Source organism: Babylonia areolata, chromosome 28, assembly GCF_041734735.1.
Source record: "Babylonia areolata isolate BAREFJ2019XMU chromosome 28, ASM4173473v1, whole genome shotgun sequence".
Taxonomy (NCBI): Eukaryota; Metazoa; Mollusca; class Gastropoda; order Neogastropoda; family Buccinidae; genus Babylonia; species Babylonia areolata.
This window is the reverse complement of record NC_134903.1, coordinates 18493785-18508784: the sequence shown is the minus strand read 5'-3', so window position 1 is coordinate 18508784 and position 15000 is coordinate 18493785. Positions and strand designations below refer to the sequence as shown.

Here is a 15000-nt window from a genome sequence, read left to right as displayed (position 1 = left end):
TTATGTACACACACACACATCCACACAAACACATACTTACACACACACACGAACACACACACAAACACACACACAGAGACACACACACACACACACAGACACACACACACACACACACACACACACACACACACACACACACACAGAGGGTAAAACACAGGACATGTACAGACCTAGAGTGAGCGAACTCTCCATTCCCTGACCTTGGCCCTCAACGATGCGCAGCTCTTCTCGTGATGAGACCATCTCCTGGGGAGGCGTGCCCTGTGTGAACACAGCAACGTTCACCAACATTGTGTCGTATCGTGTTGTACTGAAATATTTTGTGCTGTGTCGTATTATATTGCGCTGCATTGCATTGTCTTGTCTTGAAATGTGTTTTGTTTGTGTTGTCTTGAAATGTGTTTTATGTTGTATAGTATTGTGTTGTTTGTGTTGTTTTCTATTGTGTTGCGTTGTGTTGTCTTGAAATGTGTTTTGTTTGTGTTGTATAGTACTGTTTTGTTTGTGTTGTCTTGAAATGTGTTTTGTTATGTTGTATAGTATTGTTTTGTTTGTGTTGTTTTCTATTGTGTTGTCTTGAGAAATGTGTTTTGTTATGTTGTATAGTATTGTTTTGTTTGTGTTGTTTTCTATTGTTTTGCGTTCTGTTGTCTTGAAATCTGTTTTGTTATGTTGCATAGTATTGTTTTGTTTGTGTTGTTTTCTATTGTGTTGCGTTCTGTTGTCTTGAAATGTGTTTTGTTATGTTGTATAGTATTGTTTTGTTTGTGTTGTTTTCTACTGTGTTGCGTTGTGTTGTCTTGAAATGTGTTTTGTTATGTTGTATAGTATTGTTTTGTTTGTGTTGTTTTCTATTGTGTTGTCTTGAGAAATGTGTTTTGTTATGTTGTATAGTATTGTTTTGTTTGTGTTGTTTTCTATTGTGTTGTCTTGAAATGTGTTTTGTTATGTTGTATAGTATTGTTTTGTTTGCGTTGTTTTCTATTGTGTTGTCCTGTGTTGTCTTGAAATGTGTTTTGTTATGTTGTATAGTATTGTTTTGTTTGTGTTGTTTTCTATTGTGTTGCGCTGTGTTGTCTTGAAATGTGTTTTGTTATGTTGTATAGTATTGTTTTGTTTGTGTTGTTTTCTATTGTGTTGTCTTGAAATGTGTTTTGTTATGTTGTATAGTATTGTTTTGTTTGTGTTGTTTTCTATTGTGTTGTCTTGAAATGTGTTTTGTTATGTTGTATAGTATTGTTTTGTTTGCGTTGTTTTCTATTGTGTTGTCCTGTGTTGTCTTGAAATGTGTTTTGTTATGTTGTATAGTATTGTTTTGTTTGTGTTGTTTTCTATTGTGTTGCGCTGTGTTGTCTTGAAATGTGTTTTGTTATGTTGTATAGTATTGTTTTGTTTGTGTTGTTTTCTATTGTGTTGCGCTGTGTTGTCTTGAAATGTGTTTTGTTATGTTATACAGTATTGTTTTGTTTGCGTTGTTTTCTATTGTGTTGCGCTGTGTTGGATCATCATTTTCTTCAGTATCAGTATCATTATTGTTGTTTATAAGATATATCTGCTACTGGTAACCTGGATCCCAGTACTACCTGTCACAGGGTCGAATTGCTGGCGACTAAACCAGCACCCCCACCAGTCCTCTCAGGAGGATGGTGAGGATGGTGGCTAGACACCCTGGTGGAAATAAATGACCCATCAAAGGGCGCCAGCTCTGGAGAGCTACCTGCGGCAACCTAGCTAAGGGAGTAAACCCTGACAGAAAATCTGGTGCGGGGCCCCTAAGGCTGTTGGATGGCAAACTTTGTCACTTTCCGGCAGCTCCTGCGGCCGCGTTGGCACCAAAACATAACAGCCTTGCTGTTCCTTTGGATCTGTCAGCGAGGTGGAGAGGGGGGACAAGCTGCATGGGCAACAGCCTGTCTTCCATATTACATTGCCCAGGCTTATATCCATCCATCCATCCATTACATTAGGTCGGATATACTCTATCCATGGTCAAGCCATGACCAAAGGAAGCCTACTACTACTACTACTATTGTTTTGTTTGTACTGTTTTCTGTTATGTTGCGTTGTGTTGGATCATCATTTTCTTCATCATCAGTATCATTATTGTTGTTACTGAAAACATCATATCATCATAATGCTCGTGAATGGCTCGAGCGAATGCTGCATGAGATTCAGCACTGTATAAATACTTTCTTTTTCTTCTTATCATTACTATTATCATTGATGTTATTACCAACAGTGTTGCTATTTGTTGCTGTTATCACCATCATCATTAAAGTTATGGTTATTATAATAAACATCATTATCATCATCATTACAATTATCATTACTGTTATATGATTCATAATATAATAATTACTACTGTTGTTATTAGCGTTAGTATTATTATCATTATCAGCATCACAAAACAACACACTGAACTACAAAGACAAAACAAAACAAAAAAAACCAAAAAAACACCAACAACCTGAAAGTGAATGAAATCCAGCGGATCAAGATTAACTCTCTCCAGACAACCGAATGCCGTGAGTATTCCTACATAAAATGCATTCGGATTCGGACGACGAAATGGAATAGCATTTTTTCCAAAAATAAAAATCCATCACGCGCTGTACACATGATTTTGTGGTTAGCCAAGCAAGAGTGCGCTATTCTGGCTCACACCACAACTGAACGGTACGACTGGCCAGCCTGTAATGTGTGGCCTGTCTCGCACACACACTGACACAGTCACTGACTGGTTGCCTGCTTCTGTGCCAGCCTGTTAGCAAAGTGGGCGTCTGAGGCGGGTTCTTCTCAAAACGTTGCGGAGCGAGCAAGGCAGCGATGGCAACGTTTTAGTGTTGCCGAAGTACTTGAAATGCTACAAACTGAAAGGCCGAACACTGAACAGGTGGATGATGATGATGATGAAGAAGAAAGTGAATTAAGTGCAGAAAGTGAGCATGGGTATGGTGATTTTCTACATAATGGCAAAACTGTAAAAATATGATGAGAAATTTGATTTTTTTTTTGTTTTTTGTATGTAATAGCCCAACACGTAATAAACCAGTTCTGAAAGTTTCATTTTCTTACTCCGTATTTTGTTGTTTTTTTGGGTTTTTTTCCCAAACCCTTACAAATGCTGTACGAAACTTTCAGAACTGGTTTATCACGTTACAGGCTGTCTGTGGGGAAAAACAAGGGGAGAAAACTTGCCATCCAGAACGAGTTAAAGTCCGTACCTGCACAAAGTAGTCCTCATCCTTGAAGGTGATCTTGGCGTTGCCCGACTGTTTGATGCTGGTGGGGAAATCCACCACCTCCTCTTTTTCTGTAACGTACGTATGTGCAGGGACATTTAGCTTCATCTGCCGCCAAACTTTGCCAGAGAAAAAAAAAAAAAAAACACCCAAAAAACCAAAAACAATGAAAAACAAACACTAAAAACAGACCCTCCCCCCTGTTCCCCCCCCCCCCACTCCCCCCTCCCCTCCGCCCCACCCACCCGAAATTGCGACAACAGGGTAGTGGAGGGTGTCATGGGTGGGTGGGTAGTTTCTAATGTTCCACTGCGAAAGCATGTTCTGGCATGTGTTTCTGTGGGGGAGGGGGGGGGAGGGGGAAGCGGGGGGTGGGGGGAGCTTGGGGGTGTGGTTATGGAGGGGAGAGGAGGGAAGAAGAGGGGGGGGGGACGAAATGTAAAGCGCACTGAGCGGTATTTCTGGAGAAAAAAAAAAAAAAAACGGCCTAGGGAAAAGGGGGTTTAGAGAAAACAGTTATCTTTAACACCACCACCCCTTCCCCTGAAAACAACAACATAAAAACAATCATCAAAACACTAATCAATTGCAATTTTTGAAGCCTACTGAATCAAAAACTAATTTCAGAAAAAAAACAAAAGGACAACAACAACAACAACAACAAAAAATCCAAAAAGAAAGAAAAAAGAGAAAGACCCTAAACACCACTGAAGTGACTCAGCAGCAGTGCAGTATCTCCCCTGGCGTGTGGCCTCCAGGCAACCTAACATCCACAGTTCCCTGTGGACTGCCCGCACTGGGACAGCTGTGGACGGATCAGGTGTGGCAATGTAGGGGGGACTCGGAATGAGAGACGTGGGAGTAATGCCAGTGAAACGATGCAGATAATGGGCCAGCAAAAAGACACACACACACACACACACATGCATGCACACTCACACACACAGACTCTCACACACACACACTCACACACACACACACACACACACACACACACACACACTCACACACACACACACACACTCACTCACACACACACACACTCTCACACACACACACATACTCACACACACACACACACACTCACATGCACACGCATACTCACACACATACCCACACTCACACACACACTCACACACACACACACACTCACACACACACACACTCACACACACACATACTCACACACACACTCACACGCACACACACACTCACACGCACACACACACTCACACACACACACTCACACGCACACACACACACCCACACGCACACACACACATGCACACACTCACACACACACACACACTCACACACACACACACACATACACACACACACACACACTCACACACACACACTCACACACACACACACACACACCCTACCTGTAATGGCCTGCACAGCTACCCTGAGGTAACCCTTGACGTCTCCTTTGTCGTTGACCACCGCCACCCGGTGAACCAGCGCCACTGGGTAGTACAGGTTGCTCAGGTACACAAACGCTCTGAAACACACACACACACACACACACACACACACACACACACACACACACACCATAATGACAATTAACGTGCGGACCTGCCGCTGCCTGAGCCCCATTCGTGTGTACACGCACGCAGAAGGTCAAATGCGCATGTTAAAGATACTGTGATCCGTGTCAGCGTTCAGTGGGATATGGAAACAAGAACATACCCAGCATGTACTACCAAAAACGGAGTGTGGCTGCCTACATGGCGGGGTAAATAAACAAAATGCACCTATGCATGTTACATGTCTGTTTGAGTGTGCATGTGTGCATGCCTGAAATCTGACTGAATGACACAGGAAACAAAATTAATGATGAAATGATGAGAGCCCAATGGCAGCTGTCAGTCGGATCTATGTGGGTTGGCAGCCGGTTGTGAAAATGACCCTGAGTTTTAGAGCTTAGAGCTTGGTCTCTGATAGAGGATAGACATTATATAAGAATCTATATCATTCACTCAATCAATTCTTCTTGGTGTTCACAGGTACGAAATTAGTCCAGTTAACTCACTCAGTACGGCCAGTCCTCTCTTCTCCTCTACACAGACCCCTCGGATGTCCAGTGGGTGTCTGAATGACCCAAGCTTTAGCTTCCGTCGTCAGAATTGTGGTATTCTTTGTCAACATTCACCTCTGCAGTATAAGAGCCTTCTGCTTGCAATATTTTGATGATGGTAACTGGGGTGAAACACTGTTAACGTCGTCCCTTTCGCCGTTCGTATGGAGAGAGTTAAAATACGTTGCTTTCTCCAGCTCTTCGTGGTTCCATATAACTTGCTAGTGAGTGGAGTGTCGACAGGCCACACACCTTGTCTTGCCTGTTTGTACAAGTTGGGGGAGCGGGTAGGGAGAGGGGGGGTGTGGGGGGGGGGGGGCAGTTCTGAAGAATGTGCTCTGCTTTCTGGTCTTTCCGTCTACAGGGGCAGGGTGGGAGATGGCACCAGCTTCAGTTTTCAGTACATATGATATAATAAATACTACTACTACTGCTACTACTGCTGCTACTAGTACTACTACTAATCATAATAATAAGAAGAATAAAAATAAAAACAAAAATATTAAAAACAGTAATAATAATAATAATAATAATAATAATGCCATCAAGTTATACAATACATACTGCTCAGGTGGACAAATATCCTGAAACACATACTAAACTACACATACTACCAACACAACCACTTAAAATAATAACCATAACACGGCTCAACACTGCACTGATCTGTATCGTTCAGCCTGGTTGACGCAGGGATGCATTAAGAAGCAACATCCTTGTCAAGTAGTCCCAAACATACCTGGACCCCTTAGCAGCATCTACATCACCATGATCATCAGTCATTCCATCATTGAAACATGGAAAAAAAATAAATGTCCCAAATTCTGGGCCACATACACACACAAAAGAAGAAAAAAAAAAAGAGAAGAGAAAATCTGACTTGACCATCACAGAACCGAACAAGTGAAATGAATGACACACACAGACACACACACAGACAGACGCAGATACACACACAGACACACACACACACACATCTTTGTGATTCTTATCATCAGAACTGGCATGACTCACTCATTTACCACCTAGGTTATCTGCTTTCATCCCGAGATTTGCAGGGCAAATTATGTTGGTCTTATGATGTCTTATGAACGTCGCGCGCCATGTGCTTTGCCTCTTACGGTGCAACAAATTACCCATGAATGGCAGTTCTCGCTCTGGAAAACCATTACTGAACCCATTCTGTGTCCAGTGTGACAGATAGGAAACTGAAGACTAATGCTATTTTTTTTTTCTTGTCTGTCCAAGATAATGAATCCTTGCGTAAAAAAAAAATATATATTCCCCTCTTTACATTACAGATTCCCTTCAAATTTTTAAAGTCCAGTTGCTCTGCTCAAACATGTTGGATAATAGGATCATCAAATTAGGAATTTACATTAAAGAATGCCTAAAGATCAGATCTGTATAACTGCAATGCTACTTTCAACAATTTTGCTGTAAGTACACTTCAATGTATTGTGCGTGCTTGAATACCAAATCACCTGGAATGTCCCATGGTTACTGTTGTCTACCTCTATGTTCATATGGGTCTAATGGCCTGTAAAAACCGAATAAATGTTTTTGTATATTTTGTATTTTACACACACACACCACACCCACACACACCCTCCCCCCACACACACACTCACCTGCCAACCAGCCTGAACCAAGGGAAGCGATCATAGAAGGGGTCGCCACCTGTCATGGTGTCGATGGCGGGTTCAGGGTTCAGAGGTGACTCTGCCTCATTGTGGTACATCTCTCGCATCAGCTCCAGACGTTGTCTGCAACACATCGTCCACACATACAGTGACGGTGATGATGATGATGATGATGATGGTGATTTTGTATTTGTATTTTGTATTTCTTTTTATCACAACAGATTTCTCTGTGTGAAATTCGGGCTGCTCTCCCCAGGGAGAGCGCGTCGCTATACTACAGCACCACCCATTTTTTTGTATTTTTTCCTGCGTGCAGTTTTATTTGTTTTTCCTATTGAAGTGGATTTTTCTACAGAATTTTGCCAGGAACAACCCTTTTATTGCCATGGGTTCTTTTACGTGCGCCAAGTGCATGCTGCACACGGAACCTCGGTTTATCGTCTCATCCGAATGACTAGCGTCCAGACCACCACTCAAGGTCTAGTGGAGGGGGAGAAAATATCGACAGCTGAGCAGTGATTCGAACCAGCGTGCTCAGATTCACTTCTTAGGTGCACGCGTTACCTCTAGGCCATCACTCCATTGATGATGATGGTGATGATAATGTTGATGATGATGTTCACAGTGATGGTGATGATGATGATGATGATAATGGTGATGATGTTGATGATGATGGTGACAGTGATGATGATGATGATGACGATAATTCTGCTGCTGCTGATGGCGACAGTGATGATGATAATGGTGATAGTGATGACGATGATGATGATGATGATGATGTCAGTTACAATAATTATCATATCAATGATGATGATGGTAATAGCAACAACAACAGAGATAATAACAACAACAACAATAATTAAAAAAAGTAAGGGAAAAGAAGGAGATGATGTTAATAATAATAATAATAATTAACATCATCATTGCCATCATATGCACCATCAGATTAATACTAACAAGAATGATATCAACAACAACAAAATAATTATAAAAAATAATTATAAAAAAAAAGAATAGCAATACCAATAATCGTAACAGTGTACAGAACTTTCTGAAAATATTGCAATGTTTAAACATAACATTCAGTCACAGACAGCAGACAAAAGACACACACACACACACTCTCTCTCTCTCCCTTTCTCTCATTCACACACAGACACAGACGCACACATGCATACACACACACACACACACATACAAGAAATATTCACACAAAAACACATACACTCTCTCTCTCTCTCTCTCTCTCACTCACTCACCTAAACACACACACATACATTCACAAACTCGCATGCACACACACACATGCACACACACACACACACACACACACGCACACACACACACACACACGCACACACACACACACACACACACACACACACACACACACACACACACACACACAGACAAAGAAAAGGGGCAGAGTTCAAAAAGAGGACAACAGCATAACCTAGCAAACAAACCAAAAAAAAAAAAAAAAAAAAAAGGAAATTAACACACAAAACATACATAAATTGCAGGCAAAACATCAGTACACCAGAGCACCACAACATTAAAACAATGACACACAAAGTTCTGTTACAAGTACAAGATTGGAAGACACACCCAAAACATCAAACATGAACAAACAAATTTTTTGGAACTGCGAAATACACACATACATGTCTATCTAAGTACAATTCTCTATACAGTATAAAGTGGTGTGAATACAGCATAAAAAAAAAAGAAGAAAAAGATCCACAACATTGTATGATACTACAAAAACATATCCTCCACAACACCAACATATTTCCATGTCTTTTACACATTAAAAAAAACATCCCCCATTTGCAAAATAGCTGAGTGGTTAAAGCATTAGACGGGCGCAATAGCCGAGTGGTTAAAGCGTTGGACTGTCAATCTGAGGGTCCCGGGTTCGAATCACGGTGACGGCGCCTGGTGGGTAAAGGGTGGAGATTTTTACGATCTCCCAGGTCAACATATGTGCAGACCTGCTAGTGCCTGAACCCCCTTCGTGTGTATATGCAAGCAGAAGATCAAATACGCACGTTAAGGATCCTGTAATCCATGTCAGCGTTTGGTGGGTTATGGAAACAAGAACAGACCCAGCATGCACACCCCCGAAAACGGAGTATGGCTGCCTACATGGCGGGGTAAAAACGGTCATACATGTAAAAGCCCACAGGTGCACATACGAGTGAACGCAGAAGAAGAAAAAGAAGCTCAAGCATTAGGCTCTCTGTCTGATGGTCCTGTGTTCAAATCCCGTTCATGCCACCTGGACAGGTTAAGGGTGGTAGGAGGAGTTTGTATCATACTCCATGTCTGGTGATACATATACTTAACAGGTCAAACTGATGCAAACTAGGCCTATCCGTTTGCTCTGCTTGGCCAAATTTCATGCGGCTAACAGTGAAAAGATGAGCCGTCTTGCCCGGTCCACTCTTAGCCAATCAAATGCCTCTAAAAGCTATAAGCACTGAATCATTCCTTTGGCCAAGGCTCTCCACACCATCTTGTCAGATTTACGCTCGGTCTCGTTTTATGCTTTTTTTTTTGTTTGTTGCTATTAAGCGTATTCATTTGGCCTTATTTTGCTGCATGCGGCTTGCGTTTATTGCATTCTTACATTCTGTGTACTCGATTCGACTCGGCCCCCTCGATTCGTTTGTTCTTCTCTACCTCTAAGTCGATCCTGTCTTTCCTTTCTCTGTTGGGGATCGTTTTTCCAATTTCCCAGGTCAATTGATGTTGCAGACCACATTGTGCCTGAACACCATCAAATTGTGTTTTTACATCCAGAACATCAAATGAGCACATCAAAGATCATGTGATCAATGCCAGTGTCTGGTGGGTCATGGAAAACAAGAATATATCCAGCATGCACCCTGAACCATTGTTTAGCTGCAATTAAATGTGTTGTCAATGGGCGCAACAGCTGAGTGGTTAAAGCGTTGGACTTTCAACCTGAGGGTCCCGGGTTCAAATCACGGTGACGGCGCCTGGTGGGTAAAGGGTGGAGATTTTTACGATCTCCCAGGTCAACACATGTGCAGACCTGCTAGTGCCTGAACCCCCTTCGTGTGTATGTGCAAGCAGAAGATCAGATACGCATGTTAAAGATCCTGTAATCCATGTCAGCGTTCGGTGGGTTATGGAAACAAGAACATACCTAGCATGCACACCCCCGAAAACGGAGTATGGCTGCCTACATGGCGGGGTAAAAACGGTCATACACGTAAAAGCCCACTTGTGTGCATACGAGTGAATGTGGGAGTTAGAGCCCACGAACGCAGAAGAAGAAGAAGAAGAAGAAGAAAAAAATGTGTTGTCAAATATAAATTCACGGCTTGCTGAGCGACTCTTGTTGCAAGGAGTCTCTGGGCATGTTCCAAACAGCGGAGACACCCTGTACAGATGATGGCTGGCATGTGAGGCTGACGGAATCTTGTGTCTGACTTCTTCCTGTGAGATAAAATCATGCCATTTGATGCCTAGGGTCTTGCACAGACATCTGGTGTCAAGGATCAAGGATCTTTCTGGACATATGGTGTCAAGGACCCAAGAAGAATTGGTGGCAAACTGTGGGGAGAGACCTCAGACTTGTCGACAGACGATGGGGTGACACCAGCAAACAGTGGAGAGAGAGACCTCAGACATGTCGACAGACGATGGGGTGACACCAGCAAACAGTGGAGAGAGAGACCTCAGACTTGTCGACAGACGATGGGGTGACACCAGCAAACAGTGGAGAGAGAGACCTCAGACATGTCGACAGACGATGGGGTGACACCAGCAAACAGTGGAGAGAGACCTCAGACTTGATGACAGACGATGGGGTGACACCAGCAAACAGTGGAGAGAGACCTCAGACTTGATGACAGACGATGGGGTGACACCAGCAAACAGTGGGAAGAGACTTCAGACTTGTTGACAGACGATGGGGTGACACCAGCAAACAGTGGAGAGAGACCTCAGACTTGTTGACAGACGATGGGGTGACACCAGCAAACAGTGGAGAGAGACCTCAGACTTGATGACAGACGATGGGGTGACACCAGCAAACTGTGGGAGGACAGTGACGAATGGAGAGCTTCGACAGAACATCTTAGTCTCATCTGTGACAACCACGTTCACTTGTATGCTTGTATGGGCTTTTATGATCATGACTGTTTTAACCATTGCCATGTAGGCAGTTTTTGCCATTGCCATGTAGGCAGTCTTTACCATTGCCATGTAGGCAGTTTTTACATTGCCATGTAGGCAGTCTTTACCATTGCCATGTAGGCAGTTGTAGGCAGTTTTTACCATTGCCATTTAGGCAGTTGTAGGCAGTTTTCACCATTGCCATGTAGGCAGTTGTTGGCAGTTTTTACCATTGAAATAAAGACAGTTTTTACCATTGCCATGTAGGCAGTCTTTACCATTGCCATGAAGGCAGTTTTTACCACTGCCATGTAGGCAGTTTTTACCATTGCCATGTAGGCAGTCTTTACCATGTTGGCAGTCTTTACCATTGCCATGAACATGATGAAGGCAGTCTTTACCATTGCCATGATGGCAGTCTTTACCATCACCATGTAGGCAGTTTTAACATCGCCATGTAGGCAGTATTTGCCATCGCCATGTAGGCAGTTTCTACCATCGCCATGTAGGCAGTCTTTACCATTGCCATGTAGGCAGTTTCTACCATCGCCATGTAGGCAGTTTTTACCATCGCCATGTAGGCAGTTTTTACCATTGCCATGTAGGCAGTTTTTACCATCGCCATGTAGGCAGTTTTTACCATCACCATGCAGTTTTTACCATCGCCATGTAGGCAGGTTTTACCATCGCCGTGTAGGCAGTTTTTACCATTGCCATGTAGGCAGTTTTTACCATCACCATGCAGTTTTTACCATCGCCATGTAGGCAGTTTTTACCATCGCCATGTAGGCAGTTTTTACCATTGCCATGTAGGCAGTTTTTACCATCACCATGTAGGCAGGTTTTACCAGTGCCATGTAGGCAGTCTTTACCATGTAGGCAGTTTTTACCATTGCCATGTAGGCAGTTTTTACCATTGCCATGTAGGCAATATTTGCCATCACCATGTAGGCAGTATTTGCCATTGCCTTGTAGGCAGTTTTTACCATCGCCATGTAGGCAGTTTTTACCATCACCATGCAGTTTTTACCATCGCCATGTAGGCAGGTTTTACCATCGCCGTGTAGGCAGTTTTTACCATTGCCATGTAGCAGTTTTTACCATCGCCATGTAGGCAGTTTTTACCATTGCCATGTAGGCAGGTTTTACCATCACCATGTAGGCAGTTTTTACCATCGCCATGTAGGCAGTTTTTACCATCGCCATGTAGGCAGTTTTTACCATCGCCATGTAGGCAGTTTTTACCATCACCATGTAGGCAGTTTTTACCATCGCCATGTAGGCAGTTTTTACCATCACCATGTAGGCAGGTTTTACCATCACCATGTAGGCAGTTTTTACCATTGCCATGTAGGCAGTTTTTACCATTGCCATGTAGGCAGTCTTTACCATTGCCATGAACATGATGAAGGCAGTCTTTACCATTGCCATGATGGCAGTCTTTACCATCGCCATGTAGGCAGTTTTTACCATCGCCATGTAGGCAGTTTTTACCATCACCGTGTAGGCAGTTTTTACCATCACCATGTAGGCAGTTTTTACCATCGCCATGTAGGCAGTTTTTACCATCGCCATGTAGGCAGTCATACTCCATTTTTGCGGAGGTGCATGCCAGGTATGTTCTTGTTTCCATAACCCAATGACTCTGACTGATCTACATGTGCATACACATGATGGTGGTTCAGACACTAGCAGGTCTACACATCTCATCTGTTGACCTGGGAGACTGGAAAAACTTCCACCCTAACCCACCAGATGCCAAGACCAGGATTCAAACCTGGAACCCTCAGATTTAAAGTCCAGTGCTTTAACCACTCCACTTTTGCACCTGTCAAATCCTAGTAGAAAATCAGATTTGTTGCCGAGATGTGTAAGCAGTCAAAATTTAGTTTCCATGGTGATTTGGTGGATAGATATGAAGACAGATGAACAAAAATAAAAACCCAGGGCTGTTGTTTCACATACACACGCCGAGAAAACGGATAAAAAAACAAACAAAAACGCCCACATCCAAAACAGCATGTTTCTCACAACGACAACCAGAAAACTGAATCACAAAAACAGTGGAAGGGAAATAAAAACAATCACCCTCGGCAACCTTGAAAGGGCCCCAGGGAACACTTCATAGTTGAGGGGAAGGAGGAGTCTCAGAGAAGGGTGGAGGTGAAGGAAGGAATAACAACATCAAATAATTCATCACCACACCACCACCACTCCCGCCCACGAACCCCCAACCACCCCCGAAAAACAAACCAACCCCCCCCCCCCCAAAAAAAACACGTATAAAAATCTTCAACGTAAGCCATTTACAATTCATGACAAAGGTAGGGGTGCCAGATTTAACAACAACAACAACAACAAAAAAGACGACGACGACGATGATGAGGACAGGACCACTCACAGCCTGCTCCTCTCTAACCTGACAGGCATCAGGTTTGTGAAACGGAACATGGGGGGCTGTCGACAAGCCATGGGGAAGAGGCAGCGAAATATATCCACCCTGGACTCTGGGACGTCTTCGGGGGAATGATCTTCATCGCGCGCGCTTCGCATGAGTTCCAACCGATGCCTACAGGGGGAGCCACGCAGCATGTGACAGGACGATAAGACAAACAAGGGGTGTAACTCTTTTTTTTTCTTTTTTTTTTCCTCCATCAACTGACTTTTTTCATGACAAATCCTCAAGGTTTTTTTTTTTTTTTTTCCAAATGTTATTCATAAATAAACTTACAAGTTTTTCCTTGACAAGATCTGAGGTGATTCAATTTTCTGTTCCCATGACTATCTCTAACCATGACACAGTTATTTTTTCAAATGTTGTCCCCATGACAAAAATTGGCATTGCTAGGCACTCTGTCACGTCATCACCAAATCCACCCCCTTACCCCCCAAAAAAAATGCAAACAATATTTCCCAGAATGAATCTTGAATGCTGTCCTCTTTATTTTTACCCCAAATACTGTACACAATTTCCCCCCCATCAATAAAGCCTTTTACTTCTCCAAAATATTTTCTTTCCAAAATACAGATTTTTTGCCAAACAAATTCTTACCCCCCCCCCCCAACCCACCCACCCTTTCCCCCTGAACCCAACTCAAACACAACCATCAACAATCTTACACAATTTCTGACTCTTAAACACAGCCTTTCCCAAACTCATTCAATATTTTTGGTCTGACATAGAGCCTTCAATTCAAACAACCCAAATCATTCATGGTATTACCCCATCGTCCAAGCACTTTTACTGAACCTAAAAATCTTACATTATTTTTTTTGTTCCAAACACTGCCTTTAACATCCTAAGACTGTGCTCTTTACTTCCCAATCAAGGCGCCCTGCTATAAAACCAAAAAACCTGCACCGCTTTTCCTCTTCAAAGCAACCATTTACCCTCAAAATACAACTCACCTTTCCTTTGACATTTTGTCAAAAGGACAGTATACAGGCAAGAAACCTTTCATGATGTATTTCCTATGATGTAATGGCTTCTGTTTAACCTCTAGCTCCACGCTTCTTCCTGATAAAAACTCAACGAAATGTTCCTTGTAACGAATGCCAAAAAGTATAAAACCTTAACCTATTTTTTTTTTCTTGAAAAAAAAAAAAAAAAAAAAAAAAATATATATATATATATATATATATATATATATATATCATTATGACTGTAGAAAGCAATCAAAAACAAAATAGCTGTGACTCTGGTATACAAATTAAAAACATCACCCACTGACCCAGTCTTTACTTTACCCATCTCTCAAACTAGTTAACCCCCCCCCCCTCAATCAACTGACATGTCTACATCTATCTATATAGCTCCTGTCTATCTAATTCCTGTACAGAAAAGTCAAGATGATGTTCAAAGAAAAAAAAAAGGGAC

General features: G+C 42.5%; 1 protein-coding gene across 1 annotated transcript in view; it reads right to left on the bottom strand.

Moving 5' to 3' along the window:
- The window catches only part of LOC143301915 (kinesin-like protein unc-104), a 174959-nt gene that overhangs the window by 55331 nt on the left and 104628 nt on the right, over positions 1–15000 (bottom strand). Inside the window, exons 25-28 of the mRNA XM_076616358.1 lie at positions 6963–7097; positions 4634–4752; positions 3228–3316; positions 174–264 (exon numbers count right to left, since the gene is read on the bottom strand). Coding sequence (XP_076472473.1) covers positions 174–264; positions 3228–3316; positions 4634–4752; positions 6963–7097 — 434 coding nt within the window. The remainder of the gene's footprint in view (positions 1–173; positions 265–3227; positions 3317–4633; positions 4753–6962; positions 7098–15000) is intronic.